This window comes from Dendrobates tinctorius, unplaced genomic scaffold (assembly GCF_039654945.1).
Source record: "Dendrobates tinctorius isolate UK_male_01 unplaced genomic scaffold, ASM3965494v1 ptg000162l, whole genome shotgun sequence".
NCBI lineage: Eukaryota > Metazoa > Chordata > Amphibia > Anura > Dendrobatidae > Dendrobates > Dendrobates tinctorius.
In genome coordinates this window covers 38638964-38664299 of record NW_027361829.1, presented here as the reverse complement: position 1 = coordinate 38664299, position 25336 = coordinate 38638964, and the positions used below count along the sequence as shown (strand labels likewise).

At 44.9% G+C, this 25336-nt stretch overlaps 1 protein-coding gene across 1 annotated transcript in view; it reads left to right on the top strand.

The window, feature by feature from the left end:
* Window positions 1–25336, top strand: part of DPY19L1 (dpy-19 like C-mannosyltransferase 1) — a 342123-nt gene that overhangs the window by 249621 nt on the left and 67166 nt on the right. Inside the window, exons 14-15 of the mRNA XM_073549963.1 lie at window positions 13606–13707; window positions 17817–17888. Of these exons, the coding sequence (XP_073406064.1) occupies window positions 13606–13707; window positions 17817–17888 (174 nt within the window). The remainder of the gene's footprint in view (window positions 1–13605; window positions 13708–17816; window positions 17889–25336) is intronic.

Below are 25336 nucleotides of genomic sequence, written 5' to 3'. Positions count from 1 at the left end.
CTGCTGTGATTGTTGACTTTATGGAACCATCTCCCATCTCTCTACTGCATCTGTGGAGCTCAGACACAGTGATCTTGGGGTTCTTCTTTACCTCTCTCACCAGTGCTCTTCTCCCATGATTGCTCAGTTTGGCTGGACGGCCAGGTCTAGGAAGACTTCTGGTGGTCCCAAACTTCTTCCATTTAAGGATTATGGAGGCCACTGTGCTCTTAGGAACCTTGAGTACTGCGGAAATTCTTTTGTAACCTTGACCAGATCTGTGCCTTGCCACAATTCTGTCGCTGAGCTCCTTGGCCAGTTCCTTTGACCTCATGATTCTCATTTGGTCTGACGTGCTCTGTGAGCTGTGAGGTCTTATATAGACAGGTGTGTGCCTTTACATATCAAGTCCTATCAGTTTAATTAAACACAGCTGGACTCCAGTGAAGGAGTAGAACTATCTCAAGGAGAATCACAAGGAAATGGATAGCATGTGACTTAAACATGAGTAACATAGTTATTAAGGTTGAAGGAAGACTTTAAGTCCATCTAGTTCAACCCATATTCTATCCTAACTTTCCCTAACATATTATGTCTGAGCAAAGGGTCTGAATACTTATGACCATGTGATATTTCAGTTTTCTTTTTTTAATAAATTTGCAAAATTGTTTACATTTCTGTTTTTTTTTCAGTTAAGATGGGGTGCAGAATGTACATTGAGAAAAAAATGGACTTTTTTGAATTTACCAAATGACTGCATTGAAACAGAGTGAAAAATTTAAAGGGGTCTGAATACTTTCCGTAGCCACAGTAAATTATTTTCCTCTATGTTGATTTCCTTGCAGACCATAGTATCATCTGCTAATATTGAAATTCTACTCGGTATGTCCTCTACAAGGTCATTAACCCCTTCACACCCGAGCCTGTTTTTGCCTTCGTGACCGGGCCAATTTTTTCAATTCTGACCAGTGTCACTTTATGAGGTCATAACTCTAGAACACTTCAACGGATCCTACTGATTCTGACACTGTTTTCTCATGACATATTGTACTTCATGATGGTGGTAAAAATTTTTAGATATGAGCTGCGCTTATTTGTTAAAAAAATCAAAATTTGGCGAAAATTTAGAAAATTTTGCAATTTTCAAACTTTTAATTTTTATGCCCTTAAATCAGAGAGTGATATCGCACAAAATAGTTAATAAATAACATTTCCCACATGTCTACTTTACATCTGCACAATTTTGGAAACATAATTTTTTTTTTTTAGGAAGTTATAAGGGTTAAAAGTTGACCAGCGATTTCTCATTTTTACAACAAAATTTGCAACACCATTTTTTTTTAGGGACCACCTCACATTTGAAGTGAGTTTGGGGGGTCAATATAACAAAAAATACCCAAAAGTGACACCATTCTAAAAACTGCACCTCTCAATGTACTCAAAACCACATTCAAGAAGTTTATTAACCCTTCAGGTGCTTCACATGAATGAATGGAATATGGAAGGAAAAAATAAACATTTAACTTTTTTTCACAAACATTTTACTTCAAAACCTTTTTTTTTTTATTTTCACAGGTGTAAAAAGAAAAAAAAAAACACAAAATTTTTTGTGCAAATTCTCCCGAATACGCAGATAACCCGGATGTGGGGCTAAACCACTGTTTGAGCACACGGCAGAGCTCAGAACGGAAGGAGCGTCGTTTGACTTTTTCAATGCAGAATTGGCAGGAATTGAGATCGGATGCCATGTCGCATTTGGAGAGCCCCTGATGTACCTAAACAGTGGAAACCCCCCACAAGTGACCCCATTTTGGAAACTAGACCCCTTAAAGAACTTATCTAGATGTGTTGTGAACACTTTGAACCCCCAAGTGCTTCACAGAAGTTTATAACGTATTGCCATAAAAATAAAAAATCATTTTTTTTTCCACAAAATGACCTTTTAGCCCCCAATTTTTATTTTCACAAGGGTAACAGGAGAAATTGGACCCCAAAAGTTGTTGTCCAATTTGTCCTGAGTACGCTGATACCCCATATGTGGAAGAAATCTACTGTTTGGGCACACGGTGGGGCTCGGAAGGGAAGTAGTGACGTTCTGAAATGCAGACTTTGATGGAATGGTCTGCGGGTGTCATGTGCATTTGCAGAGCCCCTGATGTACCTAAACAGTGGAAACCCCCCACAAGTGACCCCATTTTGGAAACTAGACCCCCCAAGGAACTTATCTAGATGTGTGGTGAGCACTTTGAACCCCCAAGTGTTTCAGTAAAGTTTATAATGTAGAGGCGTGAAAATAAAAAAATCATTTTTTTTCCACAAAAATGATCTTTTAGCCCCCAATTTTTATTTTCACAAGGGTAACAGGAGAAATTGGACCCTAAGAGTTGTTGTCCAATTTGTCCTGAGTACGCTGGTACCCCATATGTGGGAGAAAACTACTGTTTGGGCTCACGGTGGGGCTCGGAAGGGAAGTAGTGACGTTCTGAAATGCAGACTTTTATGGAATGGTCTGCGGGCGTCATATTGCATTTACAGAGCCCCTGATGTACCTAAACAGTGGAAACCCCCAATTCTAATTCCAACCCTAACCCCAACACACCCCTAACCCTAATCTCAGCCCTAACCATAACCCTAACCACAAACCTAACACCAACACACCCATAACCTTAATCCCAGCCCTAACCCTAGCCCTAACCCTAGCTCTTGCCCTAGCCCTAGCACTAACCTGTGTACCTGCTTTTTTCTTTTTTTTTCTTTACTTTTTTTTATTTTTGTGACAAGATCGCTGCGCTGCGATCTGACTCATAGTAACGCCACTTCTCCTCTGATCTCACACTGACAGATGATCAGAGGAGAAGCAGCATTACTATGTGACTAGATCGCTGCCTGGCACACTGTAACGCGGCTTCTCCCTCTGATCTCACAATGACAGATGATCAGAGGTGAAGCAGCGTTACTGTGTGACAAGATCGCTGCCTGGCACAGCTGTGCCAGGCAGCGATCAGCTGTGCCAGGCAGCGATCTAGTCGCACAGTAACGCTGCTTCACCTCTGATCATCTGTCAGTGAGATCAGAGGGAGAAGCCGCGTTACAATGAGGGAGATCGCCGGGAAACAAGCAGCTTTCCCAGCGATCGCTCCCATTGGCTGCTGTGACGCTGACGTCATCAGGACCTGAACCAATCAGGTCTCGATGACGTCGGGGGTCCCAGCATGCATTGTGCACCGGGATCCCCGCGTTGTAAGGTACGTGGGGGTCCCGGGGGGCACAAAACCGCCGACAGTAGATAAACGTCGGCGCTGCACAAAGCCCAGCAAGTGCCAACGTTTATCTACTGTGGGCGGTCGGGAAGCGGTTAATAAATGTACTAGATAGAAGAGGACCCAATACTGACTCGTGATTTTGGTAGACAACACAGTTAGTGTGCGTGCAAGTCTAATATAGCATCTGATTTGAATAGCAGAAGTACCAGATACATGCAAATCCTCTAGAGTGACGTGTTGAGAACTTCAGTAAAACTTTCATTACCCTTTCATTTTATGAGTTTGCAAGTTTCCTCTCCTGGAAAGTACTGTACCTATACTTAAATGCATTATTCTTGCAATGCTATTTTGGGATAAGCATTTATGAATACTTACCTCATAGTCTGTATTCAGAACTTCACATATCTTCCATATGTATCTCACCTTTTCATTTCTTTTAACATTCCCAGAAAGCGATGCAAATAATTGCTTGGTATCAATGCAAGTACATTTTACTACGTGACTGCGTTTACATTGTTATATCCGTTTTGTCGACACAATAGCTCAAGTTTATTTCCATTCATTAATATTCAATCATTCGCAATGTATTCATCCATCTCTGAGAATGAATTTTCGCTATGAGAATCTCCTCTGACATATATACGTACTTAATAACCTGTTTTACTTATATCACACATTTCAATAGGTACCAGTCGAGAAAACTGAATAAAGAATATTTCTAGTCTATTGTAATTCATAATCAGATAACCGCATTGTATTAAGTCTTGCATTATAATTGTCTCCACTTGTACCATAAAAATATTATTTTCTCGCTAAGAAGGATGTTTGCTTATAGCTGGCAAGGAGTAAAATAAAAATCTTCATTAATGGATTGCACTTCCATCAATCATTGAAACATCCTACATAATGGAGGATCATCTCTCTGTCCCGTTTTGCTTTAGAGAGAGAGGAAAAATATTATAGGCCTTCAGATATCTGTGATATCAATTATCCTCTTGCACATTACCTATAGTCTGTAATTATCAGGCTGAATGAGCTCAGAGTATCACTTTGTACACTGAGTGATTGCCAGGTGCACTATATGGACTAAAACTGGTAGGACACCTTGAAATGTAAGCACCAACGCTATACTTTCCCCTCTAACAGGAATTGCTTGACAGTAATAATATGTTACAAGTAAGAATAGTAATGTAAACAAGAAATGCACGTTAAGTGCCCCCGAGGGTGTCTTACAGCAGGCAAAAAAAAAATATACACAATAAAATATCTTTGAGAAAACTAACCAAAATTGCGTTGAAAGATAGTTTTCTCTGCCCGTATACATAATATATAGTGGCATTGAAAATAGTAAAAAAAAAAAAAAAAATCTCGACTGGGTAAGGGTGGGTCTTCCATTCCTAAAAAGAAATTACAAAAAAATTAGAAAAAAATAGAGTACAGAAGTATATCAGGGAAACAGAAGTTAGCAAATTCTTGTATTTTTCATAATAATTATTCTAGAATATCTTTTCTTAAAACTGTGTTTGGGCCTTTCCACTGTTGCTTCTATTGGAAATTTATGTATAAATTGACAACTGGTTGGTTTCCATTCATATTCTCAAAGGGGGTGTGTCTCTATAGTCAGCACTGATTGGACAGTGTCAAGCTGTGTAGGATAACACACCCATCTGGTAACACCCAATTGTTAATTTTCTTCATAATTTTCTTGGAAGACTAAACAAAGGAATGGTACAATGTAATGAACAAAGAAAACATATTTTATGGGTAATATAGGTTTTCAAACCCTTCCCAATCGACAATTTTTTGTTCATTTGTGCTCTATAGTTATTTCCTTCTCTTATTGAAAGAGCCATACTGTTTTTATTTTTCCATTGACATAGTTTATTTTATTTCCAGGGTAAATTGTAGTTTCAAATTACCCCTTTCATTTATCACATAATGTCTTGGAAAACTGAAAAAAAATTCAAGTGCCATGCAATGGAAAAAATGTTAATTGTGAGGAAATTCTAACCTGGCAACATGATTTTCCATGTCAGTACAATTAGACAATGCTACATTTATTGTTAACGAATACAAATTTGAGATTTGTGATTTGCAAAAAGAAAAAGTTGGTTAGTGTTGCAATTTTCACAGACTTATAACTTATTTTTTCAGTTGATGTGGCTGTGTGGGCTTGTTTTCAGGTGGCTACGACATTTAGGACAAGTGCAGACAGGCAAATTATCGGTTCAAGTGTGATATGGCAACATTTTGGATGGCTCATGTACCAATGTTAATCATGGGGCAATGCACATGTCTGATTTTTTGCCTCGGACAGAGCCGGTCCGGGGAAAAAAAATCGTAGCATGTCAAGAGTTTTTTCAATATTTGAATCACACTCTGCCATGAAAGTCAATGAAGATTGCACAGATAAAACAAAATCAGAAGCAAAAGCACAAGCACAAGTGGCAGGCAGCAGTTGCAGTGGATCCACTGCAGCTGCTGCCTGTCACTTGCGCTGTTGCTTCTGATTTTCTATTACCTGGTCAATCCGTGTTACTGAAGAAAGTCCATTTTAGGACTGAAACGTCTGTTTTGGATTGCCTGCACAAATAAATATCTACCGTTTTCACATCTGAGCGCCAAGTTTACTTTTCATACTTAAAGTGATAAGATCCCATTAGAGCAATGAATACAGGAATTCTTCTACTGTGAAAGTCAGTGAGTCCGTGGAAACCATCAAACGGACTTTCATGGACTGGAAAAGGGAACCATTTAATCTAATTTTTTTTTTATCTTGTTTTAAATCTTATTTTTATTTTTTAGTCCCCTTAAGGGACTTTAACCTGTGTTCAAATTCTTTTTCTATATGCTGCAATACTTTTCTTTATTTTACAGTACATAGATAAAATGATGTACTCTATTGAGGCCTAAATGCTGGATTGAATAGGAGGGCTAAGATGGCAGCCATAGGATTTTCAGCATTGATGCTGATGTGATTGACACCCTGGAGGCAATTGAAGAAAGTGTACTAGCTATTTAAATGTTGCTGTCAGTGACTGACAGTGGGATTTGAGTGGTTAAGTTAGGTTTGGTCTAAGTTTCTACAGGAAAATGCCTTGCATCTGCTGGGCATGGTGCAGGATCAGCTCCTGAGCCTGCTTCATACACCAGTACCAGACTTATGATATATATGTACATGACATGTCGAATGCCAAATCTAAAGGGGACCTATCCGCATGTTTGTACTTATAGAAGTAATAGCATTGCTGTATAGGTGTTTGTTTGCCAATGGAAAAAATTATTTTGAAGAGATTGATTTGTCAGTCATAAGAAATGTAGACAGTATGCCTTAAGAAAAGCAGGCTGGCTCTCCACTGGTGATGTGTCTATGTACTTTGAAGAAGCAGTCCAAGTTCATTGACACTTCCATGTACACTTCCAGTCTGATCTGCATACTGTATCACAACACAGTACAAGCGACAGGTGTTTCTTCCGCTATCTCAGGGAGCCGGAGGGTTGTCATGGCAGCCAATGGCTAGCACAAAACCCCCACATTTGCAATTTTAGGCTATGTGAACACGTTGTGGATTTGTTGTGTTTCCGCAGCGTTTTTTCCCCCGTGGAAACGCAAAGGATTACTAAAGCAAGGTTAATCAATGACAGTCCTGAACTGTGCACATGATCCAGAAATTTCCGTCCTTATTCGCAGCGTTTTATTTTCCGCAGCATGTCAATTCTTTTTGCGGATCTGCTGTGTTTTTCACCTGTTGACTTCCATTGAGTCAGTCAAATCTGCAGCAAAAAACACAAAAGTAAAAAGGTTTGCGCATTTGCTGCAGATTTGTCAAAGGAAATGATGTCAGAAGGAGGAAGAGTGTGTGGGCGGATGTGACATCGGCGGCCGTGCCCGCCGCAGCTTCCCCTCACCTGCGCCCTCCTGTCCACGCGCGCTTCCGCTCTGCTCCCCGCTCTGCTGCGGGTAACCGCGCCGGCCTTAGGCCGCGCACGCGCGTTCCCCCGCTCTCTTCTGCTAGTAGGGGGCGTCGCTGAGGGGAGGGTCTGTAGGACGTACTTCCGGGTTCTGGCTATATCAGGCGTCCGCTCTATTCTGAGGGCGCCTGGTGATTGTGTGACTTCTTGCACCCATTGGCCCATACCTATTCTAGTGTATCCTGCCTATCCTTTGCTGTTTTCCCTGTGTGCTCTGTGGCCTGCTCCACTCTCGTCTGTCTGTCTCTGCCCTGTGCTCCCTCTCTGAACCCTCCCCTGTGGACTCCTGGCCAGTATTTTCCGCTATCCCATCCCGCCATCCTCCTTCTGCCTGCCTGTCCATCGAGTCGTCCCTCCTGGCACCGGCTGTCGCGGTTCTGCCCCCTGCGGTCCTGCCCCTAACGATCCCTGTACAGGGGTCGGTCTTCACCAGGTGCGCTCGGCCCAGGGGCTCCTGATCCACGACCCAGAGGGTCCACTCTTGGACGTATTAGACCTGAGTTGTCACAGTATCACCAGGCCATGGATCCCGCCGGTGCCGCAGCCGCCACACAAAAGGAATTACTTTTCCTTCGTGAAAATCAGACCCGGATAATGTCCTTTATGAAGTCTATGGACACCCGGCTATCCGCCCTGCAGACCTCTGACCCCGGGCACGCTCCCCTCCTGGTCAGCCTCCAGCAGGAGCTCGCGCAGCAGCGCGACGCTCAATCCCACATCTTAGGTTACATGGCATCCGTGGATGATCGATTGCTTGCTCTGCAATCCTCTGCTGCCGCATCAACTTCCCCCCGTGACGTAGTCTCTGCCCCGTCTCCCCGTCTGGGTAAACCCCCCAGGTACAGCAGAGACCCTAAGTTATGCCGGGGTTTTCTGAATCAATGCAGGCTACATTTTGAGCTTGCCCCCCTTCAGTATCCTACTGACCGCGCCAAGGTGGCGTTCATTGTGTCCCATCTCGAGGGTGAGGCCCTGTCCTGGGTGAACCCCTTGTGGGAGAGGGATGACCCCGTAGTGTCAAGTATTCAGACCTTCTTGGAAACCTTTCGCAAGGTATTCGATGAACCGGGTCGCTTAGCATCCACCACGGAGGCCCTTTTTAACCTCCGCCAGGGTTCCCTCACAGTGGGGCAATACGCCATCCGCTTTCGGACCCTCTCTTCAGAGTTGGGGTGGAACAATGAGGCTCTTGTGGGAGCCTTTTGGAGAGGCCTCTCCAGTAAGATCAAGGATGAGCTTGCCGGGCGAGACACCCCCACCACTCTGGAGGACCTTATTTCGCTGGCCACTCGGATTGATCTACGCTTTCAGGAGCACGCTCGAGAGGCGGTCGGAGAGAGAAGGTCCTTTAGGCTGTACCAGGCTCCTGTCCCTCGTTTCCCTGCATCTCCTGTTAGTACCGCTCCTGAGCCAATGCAGATTGATCGTGTCAGACTGTCCGAGCAACGGCGCAGGGAGAGGATGACCAAGGGACTCTGCCTGTACTGCGGAGGTGCCAACCATTTTGTGCGTTCTTGTCCAGAGAAGCCAGAGAGGTCGGGAAATGCCTCCACCTAGGTCAGGTAAGAGAGGACCCCCTAGGTGATCAAAATTCCTCTCTCCCCCTTACCCTTTCAGCTTTGATAATTGCAGGTCGGGAGCGTGGATCTGTGGAGGCGTATGTGGACTCGGGTGCTGCTGGTAATTTCATCCGCCAGGAGGAGGTTGATAAACTCCGGATTCCGGTGATTGTTTTGAGGAACCCTCGTGCTATTTCCTCCGTTGATGGTAAACCTTTGCCCGGACTCATCACCACGGTTACCGTCGAAGTAGACCTTCAAATCGGAGCACTCCACCTCGAGAGGATAGCCTTTTATGTCCTGCCACAACTAGCCCATGCTGTTCTTCTAGGGCTACCCTGGCTCAGACGGCACGAGCCGGTGATTGACTGGCGCTCTGGGGAAGTTCTCCGTTGGGGGCACTCCTGCCAGGAGCACTGCCTACGGGCTCTCACTCGTCCCCGTCCATGCTCGAAGCCTGCCGACCTTCCGGGTCTACCCGCACCCTATCACATGTTTGCTGATGTGTTCAGCAAAAAGGAAGCGGACTCCTTACCACCTCATCGCTCCTATGACTGCCCTATCGACCTGGTCCCCGGAGCCACCCCTCCCAGAGGGAGAACTTATCCTCTATCCCCAGCAGAGACCACGGCTATGACGGAATACATACAGGAGAATCTGGCCAAGGGGTTCATCCGGAAATCCTCGTCCCCTGCGGGCGCAGGTTTCTTCTTCGTCCGGAAGAAAGATGGGTCCCTGCGACCCTGTATTGATTACCGGGGCCTGAACAACATCACTGTTAAAAACCGGTACCCGCTCCCGCTGATTCCAGAACTCTTCGACCGGCTGAGGGGGGCCAGAATCTTCACGAAGTTGGATCTGCGGGGAGCTTACAACTTAATCCGAATCCGAGCGGGGGACGAGTGGAAGACGGCCTTCAATACTCGGGACGGCCATTATGAATACTTGGTCATGCCGTTCGGTCTCTGCAATGCTCCGGCGGTGTTTCAGGAATTCGTAAATGAGGTATTCCGGGACCTACTCTATTCCTGCGTGGTGGTGTATTTGGATGATATCCTCGTTTTCTCGGCCGATCTCTCCTCCCATCGGAGAAGTGTACGCATGGTCCTGCAGCGCCTTCGAGAAAATCGTCTTTACGCCAAGATTGAGAAGTGCCTCTTCGAGCAAACAGCGTTACCTTTCTTGGGATATATCATCACGGATTCCGGCCTTAAGATGGATCCGGAGAAGCTGTCCGCGGTACTCCAGTGGCCTCGTCCAGTTGGCATAAAGGCCATCCAGCGTTTCCTCGGCTTCGCTAACTATTACCGACAGTTTGTACCCCACTTTTCTACAGTCACCAAGCCCATCACGGTCCTGACCCGTAAGGGGACGAAGTCTAACGACTGGTCTTCCGAAGCCGAGGACGCCTTTCTTGCCCTGAAACGCTCGTTTGCCTCTGCTCCGATCCTACACCGCCCAGTGGCTAGTAGGCCCTTCATCCTGGAAGTTGATGCCTCCTCCACTGGAGCTGGGGCGGTCCTTTCCCAACAGGCTCCATCCGGACGTCTAGTCCCCTGCGGGTTCTTCTCCAAATCCTTTTCTCCTGCGGAGTGCAACTACTCCATTGGGGACCGGGAATTGTTGGCCATTAAGATGGCGCTGGAGGAATGGCGATATCTGCTCGAAGGGGCAGTGCACCCCTTTACTATCTTCACGGACCACAAGAACTTGGCCTACCTGCAATCTGCCCAGAGACTCAACTCCAGACAAGCCAGGTGGGCCCTGTATTTTTCCCGTTTTGAGTTTAAGCTCCACTTCCGGCCCGGCAGTAAGAACATCAAAGCTGATGCGCTTTCCAGGTCTTTGCAGCCACCTGAAAAGGAGGAGGATCCATCATATATTATCGAGCCGGCTAAAGTTATCTCCGTGGCCCCTGTGAGATTCTCTACTCTTCCGCCTGGCAAGACCTTCGTTCCTTCAAACAAACGTCTGGAAGTGCTGCGCTGGGGACATTCCTCCAAGGTTGCTGGGCACGTTGGGATTAAGAAGACCCTTTTGCTTCTCTCCCGGTATTACTGGTGGCCCTCTCTCCACCAGGACGCAAAGGACTTTGTAGCCTCCTGCAGGACCTGTGCTCAGAACAAGGTTCCTAGGACTCTGCCCCCCGGTCTCCTTCATCCGTTGCCTGTGCCAGAGGCCCCTTGGCAGCAAATCGCCATGGATTTCGTGACTGATCTGCCTCGCTCTGCTGGATGTACTACCATCTTAGTCGTCGCAGACCGCTTCTCCAAGATGGCCCACTTTATTCCCTTGTCCGGACTGCCATCTGCTCCGAAGTTGGCCAAGATCTTTATCCACCAGGTTTTCAGGCTGCATGGTCTTCCTCTACGAATCGTGACCGATCGAGGGGTCCAGTTTACCTCCCGATTCTGGAGGGCTCTCTGTCGGCTCCTGGGCACGTCTCTCGACTTCTCCTCAGCGTATCATCCACAAACCAATGGCCAAGTGGAACGGATTAACCAAATTCTGACCACCTACTTATGCCACTTTTCTAACGCCCATCAGGATAATTGGGTCTCACTCCTACCTTGGGCGGAATTCGCTCATAATAATCATCCCAGCGAATCAACGTCCAAGACGCCGTTCTTTGTGGTAACTGGGCTAAATCCTGGGGTTCCGTTGCCCTTTTCCGCATCGTCTGGAGTCCCTGCAGCAGATACCCTCGCCAAGGAATTTTCGCAAATTTGGAAGGAGACCAGGGAGGCGCTCGAGGTAGCCAGCATCCGAATTAAGAAACACGCAGACAAGAGACGAAGGGATCTACCCCCGTACCATCCCGGGGACAAAGTCTGGCTTTCTACCAAACATATCCGCCTAAAAGTCCCTGCTTACAAATTAAGTCCTCGATACATCGGGCCTTTTGAAGTACTTGGGCGCATTAACGAAGTAGCCTACAAATTGAGGTTGCCGGCATCGCTCCGGGTCCCTAACGCCTTCCATATCTCGCTCCTTAAACCTGTAGTTTTGAATCGGTTCCAACCAACCTCCATGTCCCCTCCTTCGCCAATTTGTTCGAACGATGTCTTTGAAGTAAAGGACATTTTGGCCATGAAAAGGGTCAAGGGTAAAACTCTTTTTCTTATCGACTGGAAGGGTTTTGGTCCAGAGGAGAGATCCTGGGAGCCCCGAGAGAATGTCGATGCCCCCCTTATCATGAAAAGATTTCTGACCAACCTCAGAAGGGGAGGACATATGGGGGGGGGGTACTGTGACATCGGCGGCCGTGCCCGCCGCAGCTTCCCCTCACCTGCGCCCTCCTGTCCACGCGCGCTTCCGCTCTGCTCCCCGCTCTGCTGCGGGTAACCGCGCCGGCCTTAGGCCGCGCACGCGCGTTCCCCCGCTCTCTTCTGCTAGTAGGGGGCGTCGCTGAGGGGAGGGTCTGTAGGACGTACTTCCGGGTTCTGGCTATATCAGGCGTCCGCTCTATTCTGAGGGCGCCTGGTGATTGTGTGACTTCTTGCACCCATTGGCCCATACCTATTCTAGTGTATCCTGCCTATCCTTTGCTGTTTTCCCTGTGTGCTCTGTGGCCTGCTCCACTCTCGTCTGTCTGTCTCTGCCCTGTGCTCCCTCTCTGAACCCTCCCCTGTGGACTCCTGGCCAGTATTTTCCGCTATCCCATCCCCCTTCTGCCTGCCTGTCCATCGAGTCGTCCCTCCTGGCACCGGCTGTCGCGGTTCTGCCCCCTGCGGTCCTGCCCCTAACGATCCCTGTACAGGGGTCGGTCTTCACCAGGTGCGCTCGGCCCAGGGGCTCCTGATCCACGACCCAGAGGGTCCACTCTTGGACGTATTAGACCTGAGTTGTCACAGCGGAGAACATAGAATAGTTCCCATCTTTGTTGAAGCACATCAACAATGGAGGTTGGACAAGGAAATGACATCACTTTTTTTTTAAAATACTATATCTTTATTTAGCTAACAAATCCTCATACAAATCTGCATGTAAATCCGCATAAAAAACGCATAAAATCCGCAAAAAAAGCGCAGAATTTCCATTGCGTTTTCTGCCAAGAGATACAGAAACTGGCCAAAAATTTCCCAAGCAAATCCTCAACGTGTCCTTCTGTGAAGCAAAATTGTCCTTTTTTTTAACCCCTTTTGGAATTTTTTTTCCCATTTTCAGTACACTATACGGTAAACTCGACCTCATATGGCCATGTTGATGGAAAAATAAAAAAAAAGTGTTTGTTCTTCGAACAAGGGGAGGAACAAGCGAAAGCACAAAATTAAAAAAGGATTAAAGCTGTCTTATAAAGTTAACCCTATTTTAACTGAAAGCTGGCTTTGGGAACCCATCGGTGATCACTGGAAACTGCAGTATTTCGTACATTTTCTCTAGAACAACCACCCTATTAATGAACAGGGCCAAATCAGTTAAAAACCATTCATTTATCTAATAGAGGGGATCTCAGGCTGGGCACATCGCTTTGTGGCATTCCTAAAGTTTTCTAGGATGTAAGGAAAGAATGGGCTTAAGGAGACAGGCACTTTAACACAGAGAAAATACGGTATCTCCTTAGTGGAATGGACAAACAATAATGGACATACACTATTAATATTTTCTATAAAGATACGTCAAAGTAAGGGCATCAAATGTCAACCACGGTAAAATGACATGAACTTAAAGTGGAGAGACGCATAAGGCCGCTCTTGCCTTCTATCTGCAGCTGCCACGTAAACGGTGACATTTCTAGAGAAGAACTAATGTCAATGGAATTTTGGTAATTTTACTCTGTAAATCTGGAATTTACTTACGACATAAATGCATTTAATATTTTTTTTTTCCAGGCGCATATCTTTAATATTCTCAAGTCAAAATTTACAAGTTACAAGGACTTTGACACATTGATGTATACCTGTGCCCCTGAATTTGACTTCATGGAAAATGAGGTATGGTGTTATAGGTGCCTTGTGAGAGAAGTCATTGCACGTACCCTAAGCCCTAGACTAGCTCTGTTGTCAGGCAGCAATCAGAGTAGCCTGCTGGGAGCACCAATTGCCAAGTGTGTATGTGTATGACTGATGACTAATTTAGTCTGAGCCGCATCTGTCTAATATATACAGTATTTTGTCTCTTGTCATCTTTAGCCGATACTAGGCTATCGCCTTAATGATCAGGCCTTCGAGGGGTTGTCTGATTTCTGAAAACTTTTGTCTCTTATGCTCAATAGTGTTTTTTGGTTTGTTTTTTTATAACTATTTCTTGCCCTCCTCATGTCTATTGTAAGCTTGCCACCTCTGCTCTTGTTTCTGTTGTTTTTTATGACACATATGCCAATAAGTGGGCTCAGTGGCTCGTGCTATCTACACAGGCAGAGCCGCTGTGATCAACGATTAGCTGCAGTACTGTCAACTTGATGTCAGCGCTGCAGAAAAATAGGGGCAGCACTAAACGCGAAATGGGCAAATAATACTCCGCTTTTTTTTTCAGTAACTATGCCAGCTTGGAACCCAAAGACTTCTAATAGGGAACATTTTTTTAATTTATTGCCTCTCCACGTTTTAGCAGCTATAACGTTTTAATTATTTCACTGATGTCACTATACAAGACTTTGTTTTATGCAGGATACATTATATTCTATTTTTAGCACTGTTTTGGGATGCTTACAAATTACTGTGGAATTTATATCATTTTTTGCAATGCACTTAATAATTTAGTTTCTTTAGTTCACCTTTTTTTTTCTGTTCATGTTTCATAGCAAATATTCTGTTGAATTAATTTACTAGTTGTATGTATGCAATAAAATTTCTTTAATAAGAAAAAAAAATTGCAAATTTTTTTTTTTTCTTGTTTCGGGGATTTCTTTTTTTTACTTATATCACCATGTATGGATATCTATAAAATATATCTAAAAACTATATTCCCCAGATATTCCGTATATACTTGAGTATAAGCTGACCCAAGTATAAGCCAAGGCACCTAATTTTACCTAAAAAAAAATTGGGAAACCTTATTGACTCGAGTATAAGCCAGGTATGCAGTGTCCCCTCATTGCCCATCCTGGTATGCACGGCCTTCCTCTTTGCCCATCCTGGTATGCATGGGCTCCTCATCCCTATCCTTGTATGCAAGGCTCCTCATTCTAATTGTTGTTTGCAAGGCTCCTCATCCCTATTCTAGCCTGCATGGCTCCTCATCCCCATCCTTTTCTGCAAGGCTCCTCATCCCTATTCTTGTATGCATGGGCTACTCATCCCTATCCTTGTATGCATGGGCTCCTCATCCCTATCCTTGTATGCATGGGCTCCTCATCCCTATCTCGGTATGCAAGGCTCCTCATCCCTATCCTGGTATGATTGGCCCCCGTCCCTATCCTTATATGCATGGCTCCATCCCTATTCTTATATGCATGGCTCCATCCCTATTCTTATATGCAAGGCTACATTACTATCCTTGTATGTATGGCCCCATCCCTATCTTGCATGCATGGCTCCATCCCTATCCTTGTTTGCATGGCTCCATCCCTATTCTTGTATGCATGGCTCCATCCCTATCCTTGTATGCATGGACCCCATTCTTATCCTGATATGATTGGCCCCCATTAAAAAAATGTAGAAAAAAATAAACCATTACACTTAGCTTCCTGCTCTCCCTTGCAGCATCTTTATCCGATGCCAGCAGCTGCTTTGCTTTATACTTGTAAGTAGCTCATGGCAGGGACGCCATGCGCTGCTCACAAGCAAAGCACAGCTGCCAGAATACTCACCGCTCCCCACGCCAAAACTACGTGCGTGTAAGGCAGTGAGTATTAAGTAGCGCGCGCAGTGTCAAAATAAATGAATATTCACCTCTCTTAAGTTACGGCACATGTGACCGCCCGGCATTTGCATGAGCCGGCTGCTGAGGCTGACACTGTGCGCTGTATTACAGGGAAATGAATATTCATTGCCAGTGCAGTGAATATTCATTTCTCTTTATCAGCGTGCACAGGAGTAAGCTGTAGTAGCCGGCTCCTACCTCTTTGACCCGCTGCTCCGCTGCTGCCCCTTCCCCTCCATGTTCGGGACACTTCACTCGAGTATAAGCCGAGAGGGACGTTTTCAGCTCAAAAAAATGTGCTGAAAAACTCAGCTTATACTCAAGTATATACGGTATATGGAAGTATTGCTTTTACAGTGTGTATGAGTGCCACATGCAGAAAATCACGCACTTACACGCCTTGGCATGTTCTGAATGAGGTTATTAAAGTTTGTCTGACAAATGTTCTGAATGCACATAGCAACGCAAATCATCAAGACTTGTTGCTGGAAGCTTGCTTTGTAATTGCAGTAAAATGATTTTCTGGGTGTGATCAATATTAGACAAGTCCACAGATGGTACAGGACAGGGTATTAGATTTAGGACCACAGGCTGCTCACAGTAGCTCAAGCAACATGCCGCCTGGGGTTGTCATATTGAAAAATGGCTTCTGTGACACTTTGGAGAAATGGCCATACTAATGGTTGCAGGATTTATTCTTTCTATACTGCAAGTGAAATTAGACATCACATACCAAGCCAAATGCTGGCCATTCACATATTGTGATCGGCAGTCTGAAATCTGTCATGCACAATTGACATTTCTCACAGCCATCAGTCAGCCGGTGCCGCAATGGGCACTAGGCCGTTGGCCAAACCTGTCATTACAAGCTCACTTGGCCAACATTAGTTTATGTATTGAGGCCTTACGGCGTCAAACAGTGTCTATACCACCCGTCAAAAGGAGTCTGCATGGCATTAGGCTGGGCTATAAACCAGACCTCCAGCTACATGTGGTTTAGTGATTTCACACTGCCAATCTCATGGGCTATCATGGTGCCAAACAGTACTGTAATGGAAACTAGAATGAGAGTCTGTCCTCTATAGCATTGAGTCCTGTTTTTCTCTTGGACATAATGATAGCCATTGATTGGTCCGAGGACCACATGAGCACCCATATTAAGAGGCTTTTATGAGGAAACACAGGCCCTAATCCTGTGATTATAGTATGGGCTGGCATAATGTACTATGACTCTAGTCTTCCTTCCAGGTACATTAACAGCTCAATGTTACATTGATTTTGTTTAGGAACAAATAGTATAAGTATTTCTCCAAAGTGTCCCAGGAGACGATTTTCGAAATGACGCTAGGCCACTTGTTGCTCATGCTGCCTGTAGTGTCTGCACTTGTCTCCCAGCAAGCACATCTAGAACATCATTGTTTGGCAATTGCAGAGGGAGCTGCTAAAAACGTGATGATTTGTGCATTAAGTGTGGCGGAATATTTTGCAGACAACTGCTAATCACCTCACAGATAGCAGCCAGGGTGTGTAAGTGTCTGTATTTCTGAACATGGATGAACATGGAACATGTATTTTCTGAATAAATCGACATGTTTTGAAAATATTGTTTCCATTTTTTCATCCTTTGCATATCACTAGCTTGTCCATCGATCCTGTAACTTCTATAATTCCACAATTTTCCTTCTTGATGTTACAATTTAATTGTTGAGGAGTGTATGTTTTTGTTTTTCAGTATTGGGTTATAAATCCAATTTTTTATAGGGATCTTTATTAATTTTCTTTGTTTTAAGATACAATTACTTATTTATTCAGCAGTGTTAAGAAAATATTGCATTGGCCAATTTCACGGTCGGCAATGTACATTATAGTATAGTGTAGCCATTCTTTTTCATATTGAATAAGTGGTGGGCTATGAAGGTGACGTATGAATATTGCCCTGGCCATAGCAATGGTTTCAGCGTGGAGATAGTTTTAAAGAGCAGTCATTGTACATGTGTTCATTATTTTTTTCACAGTTCAAATTTTTTTCAATTGTAAGCCCAGATTAGAGAGCATAGAACAAAGAATGCAGTATTGTTCTCATTCTTGTAAATGCAAATTATTATGTAGTGATCATTGAACAGAGTAATAGGGATAAGCTACTAGTTCCACATTCCCTTTAATTTAGGGTATACGTTTATATCTGCTAACTTTAGCAAATGGATTTATCTAAAGCAGAATCTTTCTGTTTCTATTTTAGACGCCATGGAGATACTCAAAGACACTATTACTTCCAGTAGTTATCCTTGTGTTTGTTGTCATATTTGTGCCGGTAAGTACTATTAGTAACAGCAAAACAGTGAACTGGAATGCCATAGCTCTTTCATATAATATGACTTCTGTTTCATAATTTTGGTATACAGTAAAATTCTTTTGAAGTGTACATAAATTTGACTTATTGGTGGATTTTCCTATTCTACGATTGCGGTTTGTTTAAGAAAAAAAAAACTCTGTCTTACTCATTGCCTCTGTTTCCATCGCTGAGTCACTGCCCTTGTCCCTGGTGTTTGTTACTATCTGTAGCGCTGATGTCACGTCGACATCGCAGCAGTCAGTATGTCAGCTCTGCCATGCTGACGGCACGAAACGCTGAGTGCACTGATTGGCAGCTGTGCTGTTAATGTGATGTCTGCATATACATCTAGTGGAAGTAAAACACGTCCCTTCAGGCAAAAACAGGAAAATCACAAAGAAAACAAAAATGCTATAACCCAGCCCATACGTTTGTGGGTGACATGTTCAGTCTTTCCTCCTCAAGACACACAAACCACTGGAGGTCCTCCTTTTTTATACAATTTGATTTTTAAGGTACGGTCACACTTAGCGATGCACCAGCGATCCCGACCAGCGATATGACACAATCAGGATCGCTGGTGCATCGCTAAGTGGTCGCTAGTGAGCTGCCACACAGGCAGATCTCACCAGCGGCATAGCAGGGGTCGGGGGTCGCTACTTACCTGTCAGACGATGCGATCCTGACGTCCTCCCGCCGCGTCCACGCGTCGCTCGTCGGCGCCACAGGAAGCTGACGACGAGAAACATCCAGGAAGTTCTTGCGCGATCAGCGATAACCAGCGGGGAGCCGGTCGAAGGTAAGTATCAGACATAGCGATATCGCTAGCAATATTGCTGCTACGTCACAAAAACCAGTGACGTTACAGCGATATTGATAGCGATATCGCTTAGTGTGACAGGCCCTTTACAGTTGTACAAAAGGGAGAGACAGCAAATCTCTGGAAGTCATATAGTTGTGGCCAAAAGTATTGACACCCCTGCAATTCTGTCAGATAATACTCAGTTTCTTCCTGAAAATGATTGCAAGCAAATTGTTTGGTATTATTATCTTCATTTAATTTGTCTTAAATGAAAAAACACAAAAAGAATTGTCCTAAAGCCAAATTGGATATAATTCCACACCAAACATAAAAAAGAGGGTGGACAAAAGTATTGGCACTGTTCGAAAAATCATGAGATGCTTCTCTAATTTGTGTAATTAACAGCACCTGTAACTTACCTGTGGCACCTAACAGGTGTTGGCAATAAATAAATCACACTTGCAGCCAGTTGACATGGATTAAAGCTGACTCAACCTCTGTCCTGTGTCCTTGTGTGTACCACATTGAGCATGGAGAAAAGAAAGAAGACCAAAGAACTGTCTGAGGACTTGAGACACCAAATTGTGAGGAAGCATGAGCAATCTCAAGGCTACAAGTCCATCTCCAAAAACCTGAATTTTCCTGTGTCTACCGTGCACAGTGTCATCAAGAAGTTTAAAGCCCATGGCACTGTGGCTAACCTCCCTAGATGTGGACAGAAAAGAAAAATTGACAAGAGATTTAAACGCAAGATTGTGCGGATGTTGGATAAAGAACCTCGACTAACATCCAAACAAGTTCAAGCTGCCCTGAAGTCCGAGGGTACAACAGTGTCAACCCGTACTATCCGTCGGCGTCTGAATGAAAAGGGACTGTATGGTAGGAGACCCAAGAAGACCCCACTTCTTACCCCGAGACATAAAAAAGCCAGGCTGGAGTTTGCCAAAAATTACCTGAAAAAGCCTAAAACGTTTTGAAAGAATATTCTCTGGTCAGATGAGACAAAAGTAGAGCTTTTTGGGCAAAGGCATCAACATAGAGTTTACAGGAGAAAAAAAGAGGCATTCAAAGAAAAGAACACGGTCCCTTGTTGTTTGTTCATTTTCCCCTTCACTACTGAGGCCCGAGGAACTCCCTCTTCTGGTGAAGAAAGGTAGTGAGCCTGATTGTCAAACACCTGGGGCTGATGATGATGACTGGCTGAGTGGAGTTAATGACTGGATATAAGGCTGCCGACGCCCTTCTGGCCTGCGGGTGATTTCTCTGTGGACTTCTAGGAAACCAGTCTGATTCCTGCTCATCTAAAGCTAAGATTTCTGCTTTGCCTTTTTGCATTAGTGTTTTGTTTTCCTTGCTTTTCTGGATTCTGCCATTCCCTGCTGGGGTGAGCTGAATCTCCTTTTGCCTGTTGCTCTGTCTTCAGAATATTCCTGAGTACTGACATAGCTTTTTTGAAGCCTAGCGTCTTCAGGGCCTTTTTTACTGTCAGTTTGTTGGCTCTTATTTTCATAGGGGTTTTCACGGATTGCAGACAGCAGCCTTCCTGTCCTTTCCTATCTAAGCTAGTGTGGGCCCCATCTTTGCTCAGTCTATCTTTCTGTCTGTGTTTTGTTCTTTCTTCTTGCTTCACCGTCATTATGTGGGGGGCTGCCTTTTACTTTGGGGTCTGCTCTGGGGCAGTTTAGATTTCCCCTTCTGTCTTTAGGCTATGTAGTTCTCCGGCTGTGATCGAGGGGCCTAGGGCATCGTAGGAGCACCCACGGCTACTGCTAGTTGTGTTGATAGGTTCAGGGGTCTGCAATCCGATAGCTGCCAACTTCTCTGGTTTTCTGGACTTAGCTAGCATTTCTATTTTTGCCTCCTACGGTGACTCAATCATAACAGTCCCTACAGTCAAACATGGCGGAGGTTCCCTGATGTTTTGGGGGTTGCTTTGCTGCCTCTGGCACTGGACTGCTTGACTGTGTGCATGGCATTATGAAGTCTGAAGATTACCAACAAATTTTGCAGCATAATGTAGGGCCCAGTGTTATGAATGAGTCACCGTAGGAGGCAAAAACAGAAATACAAGCTAAGTCCAGAAAACCAGAGAAGTTGGCAACTATCAGATTGCAGACCCCTGAACCTATCAACACAACTAGCAGTAGCCGTGGGGGGTTCCTACGATGCCCTAGACCCCTCGATCACAGCCGGAGAATTAAATAGGCCTAAAGAAAGAAAGGGGAAATCTAAACTGCCCCAGAGCAGACCCCAAAGCAATAGGCAGCCCCCAACATATAATGACGGTGAAGCAAGATGAAAACACTAACAGACAGAAAGATAGACTGAGCAAAGACGGGGCCCAAAACAACCTAGATAGGAAAGGACAGGAAGGCTGCTGTCTGCAATCTGCCAAAACCCTATCAAAGACATAAGCCAACAAGCTGATATGAAAAAGGCCCTGAAGCAGCTAGGCTTCAAAAACTAAATCAGCACTCAGGTATTTTCAGAAGACAGAGCTAAAGGAATTCAGCACACCCCAGCAGGGAATGGCAGAAATCCAGAAAAACAAAGCAAAACAAAGTCAAAGCACCAATGCAAAAGGCCGAGCAGCAAACTTAGCTTTAGAGGAGCAGGAATTCAGACTGGTCTCCAAGGATCCCACAGAGAAATCACCCGCAGGGCAGAAGGGCGTCGGCAGCCTTATATCCAGTCAGTAACTCCACTCAGCCAGTCATCATCATCAGCCTCAGGTGTTTGCTAATCAGGCTCACTACCTTTCTTTACCAGAAGAGGGAGTTCCTCGGGCCTCAGTAATGAAGGGGAAAATGAACTCACAACAGTACCTCTCCCTTGAGGAGGGGTCACCGAACCCTCAACTACGCCACCAGGGCGATCAGGGTGAGCCCGATGAAAGGCACGCACCAATCTTTTGGCATGAATATCAGAGGCAGAGACCCAGGAATTATCCTCCTGACCATAACCCTTCCACTTAACCAAATACTGGAGTCTCCGTCTAGCCAGACGGGAATCCAGTACTTTCTCTACCTCATATTCCATGTTACCGTCAACCAATACAGGGTCTGGAGGTGCCACCCCCGGAACAACAGGTTCAACAAACCTCTTCAACAAAGATTTAAGGAACAAATTATGGATCTAAAATGTGACAGGAAAAGCCAAACGAAAAGAGACCGGATTAATAATCTCCACAATCTTGTAAGGTCCAATAAATCTAGGCTTAAACTTAGGAGAAGCCACCTTCATAGCAATATTTTTTGATGATAACCACACCATATCACCAACCTTAAACTGGGGACCAATGGTCCTATGTCGGTTGGAAAACCGCTGGGCCTTTTCCTGGGAGAGAGATAACTTATCCACCACTTGGTCCCAGATCTGGTGCATTCTCTCCACCACAGTGTCAACACCTGGGCAGGCAGAGGGCTCCACCTGCCCTGAAGAAAATCGAGGATGAAACCCAAAGTTCCAAAAAAAAGGTGACATCAAAGTGGCAGAACTAGCTCTATTATTTAAAGCAAATTCGGCCAAGGGCAAAAATGAAACCCAATCATCCTGATCAGCAGAAATAAAACATCTCAAATATGACTCCAAGGTCTGGTTTGTTCTCTCTGTCTGCCCATTGGTCTGAGGGTGAAAAGCAGAGGAGAAGGACAACTGAATTCCCAGCCTGGAACAGAAAGTTCTCCAAAATCTAGACACAAACTGGACTCCTCTGTCAGATACAATGTTCTCAGGAATCCCGTGCAAACGAACCACCTGTTGTAAAAACAGGGGCACCAACTCAGGAGGAAGACGGCAACTTAGGGAGTGGTACAAGATGAACCATCTTAGAGAACCTATCACAAATCACCCAAATAACAGTCATCCTTTGAGAGACAGGCATATCAGAGATGAAATCCATTGAAATATGGGTCCATGGCCTCTTGGGGACAGGCAAAGGCATCAACAACCCACTAGAGCGAGAATACGGTTTAGACCGGGAGCACGTCCCACAGGACTGCACAAAATTCCTGACATCACGAGACAAGGAGGGCCACCAAAAAAACCGACTCACCAGATCTCTAGTACCAAAAATACCTGGATGACCAGCCAAAGCAGAGCAATGAACTTCAGACATCACTCTCTTCTTCCACTGGTCAGGAACATACAACTTTCCACTGGGACAACGCTCAGGTTTGTCCTCCTGGAACTCTTCCAGAGCACGTCTCAAATCGGGCGAGATGGCAGAAAGAACTACCCCTTCGCCTAAGATGGTAGCAGGCTTGGTCACCACTGGAGAGTCAGCAAAGAAGCTCCTAGAGAGGGCGTCTGCCTTGACATTCTTCGTTCCAGGAAGAAAAGAAACCACAAAATCAAAACGTGTAAAAAACAAGGCCCACCTAGCCTGTCTAGGGTTCAAGCGCTTAGCCGACTCTAGGTAAATCAAATTCTTGTGGTCAGTGAGGACCACGACTTGATGCTTAGCTCCCTCCAACCAATGTCTCCACTCCTCAAATGCCCATTTCATGGCCAACAATTCCCTATTCCCCACATCATAGTTACGTTCAGATGGAGAGAACGTTCGGGAAAAGAAAGCACAGGTATTCATTTTAGATGTTACAGGATCCTTTTGGGACAAAACAGCTCCTGCACCAATCTCAGAAGCATCCACCTCTACCTGGAATGGAAGTGAGACATCAGGTTGCCGCAAAACCGGGGCGGAGGTGAATCTTCGCTTCAGCTCCTGAAAGGAAGAAACAGCCTCCGGAGACCAATTTAACACATCAGCACCCTTCTTAGTCAAATCAGTCAATGGCTTGGCAATACTAGAAAATTTTGCTATAAATTTCCGATAAAAATTAGCAAAACCCAAAAACTTCTGGAGGGCCTTCAAAGAAGTGGGCTGAACCCAATCGTGAATGGCCTGTACCTTGGCCAGGTCCATTTCAATAGTTGACGGAGACAAAATAAATCCCAAAAAAGAAATCCTCTGTACTCCAAAAAGGCATTTAGATCCTTTGACATACAGGGAATTCTCCCTCAAGATCCGGAACACAGTCCGAATATGTTCCACATGAGAATCCCAATCCTTGGAGAAGATCAAAATATCATCCAGATAGATAATCAAAAATTTATCCACAAAATCTCGGAAAATATCGTTCATGCAGCACTGGAAGACAGAAGGGGCATTAGTGAGCCCAAAAGGCATCACCAGGTACTCAAAATATCCCTCCGGAGTATTAAACGCCGTCTTCCATTCATCCCCATGCTTAATGCGAATAAGATTATACGCCCCCCTGAGGTCAAGCTTGGTAAACCAGCAAGCACCTTTAACTCTGGAGAATAGATCAGAAATCAGGGGTAACGGATACTGATATTTAACAGTAATTTTGTTGAGGGCACGATAATCAATACAAGGTCTTAATGATCCATCCTTTTTGGCTACAAAAAAAAAACCGGCACCTAAGGGTGACGAGGATGGTCTAATATGACCCTTCTCCAACGCCTCCTTAATATAGGATCGCATAGCCTCGTGCTCGGGTACAGATAAATTGAAGAGCCGACCCTTGGGAAATTTACACCCCGGGCTCAGTTCAATTGCACAGTCATAACTCCTATGAGGAGGCAGAGACGCAGACTCATTCTCACTAAATACATCATAAAAGTCCGCAAAATAATCAGGAACATCATGCGACTGAGGAGAGGTGGAAAACACCGGAGCCTCACTAAAGGCACACCGACAACCCCAACTCACCACAGACACAGATTTCCAATCCAAAACTGGATTATGAATGTGTAACCAGGGAAACCCCAGAACAATAGTATCATGCAGATTATGCAACACCAAAAATCTGCAATTTTCTTGATGGTCTGGGGTGACCCGTATTACCACCTGGGTCCAAAACTGAGGTTTATTTTTAGCCAAAGGAGTAGCATCAATCCCCCTCAAAGGGATAGACGTCTGCAGAGGTGTCATCGGAAATCCACAACGTTTAGCAAAATCCAAGTCCATTAGGTTTAGGGCTGCTCCCGAATCCACAAAAGCCTTGGTGGAAAATGTGGACAGGGAGCAGATCAGAGTAATAGCCAGAAGAAACTTAGGTTGAACACCCCCAACAGAAAACGTGTGTGCAAAGCGTTTCTCTCGTTTAGGACAGACAGAAATAATATGCGAGGCATCTCCACAGAAAAAACACAACTTATTACGCCTTCTGAACTCCTGATGCTACTCTCTGGAAAAAACTCTATCACATTGCATAGGTTCAGACATTTGTTCAACAGGTGGCAACACCTCTCGTGCAGCTTTGCGTTCGCGCAAACGCCGATCAACCTGAATGGCTAATGACATAGAATCGTCAAGACCAGAGGGAACAGGAAATCCCACCATAGTATCTTTTACGGCTTCTGACAACCCCTTCCGAAAGAGAGCAGCCAAGGCATTGTCATTCCAGGTAGTAAGTACTGCCCACTTTCGGAATTTTTGACAGTACAACTCTGCAGAATCACGACCCTGGTTCAATGCCAGCAGGGTCTTTTCAGGCTGATCAATGGCATTAGGTTCGTCATACAACAACCCCAAGGCCTGAAAAAATGCGTTCACCTTAGTCAGAATAGGATCATCTGGTTTCAAAGAAAACGCCCAATC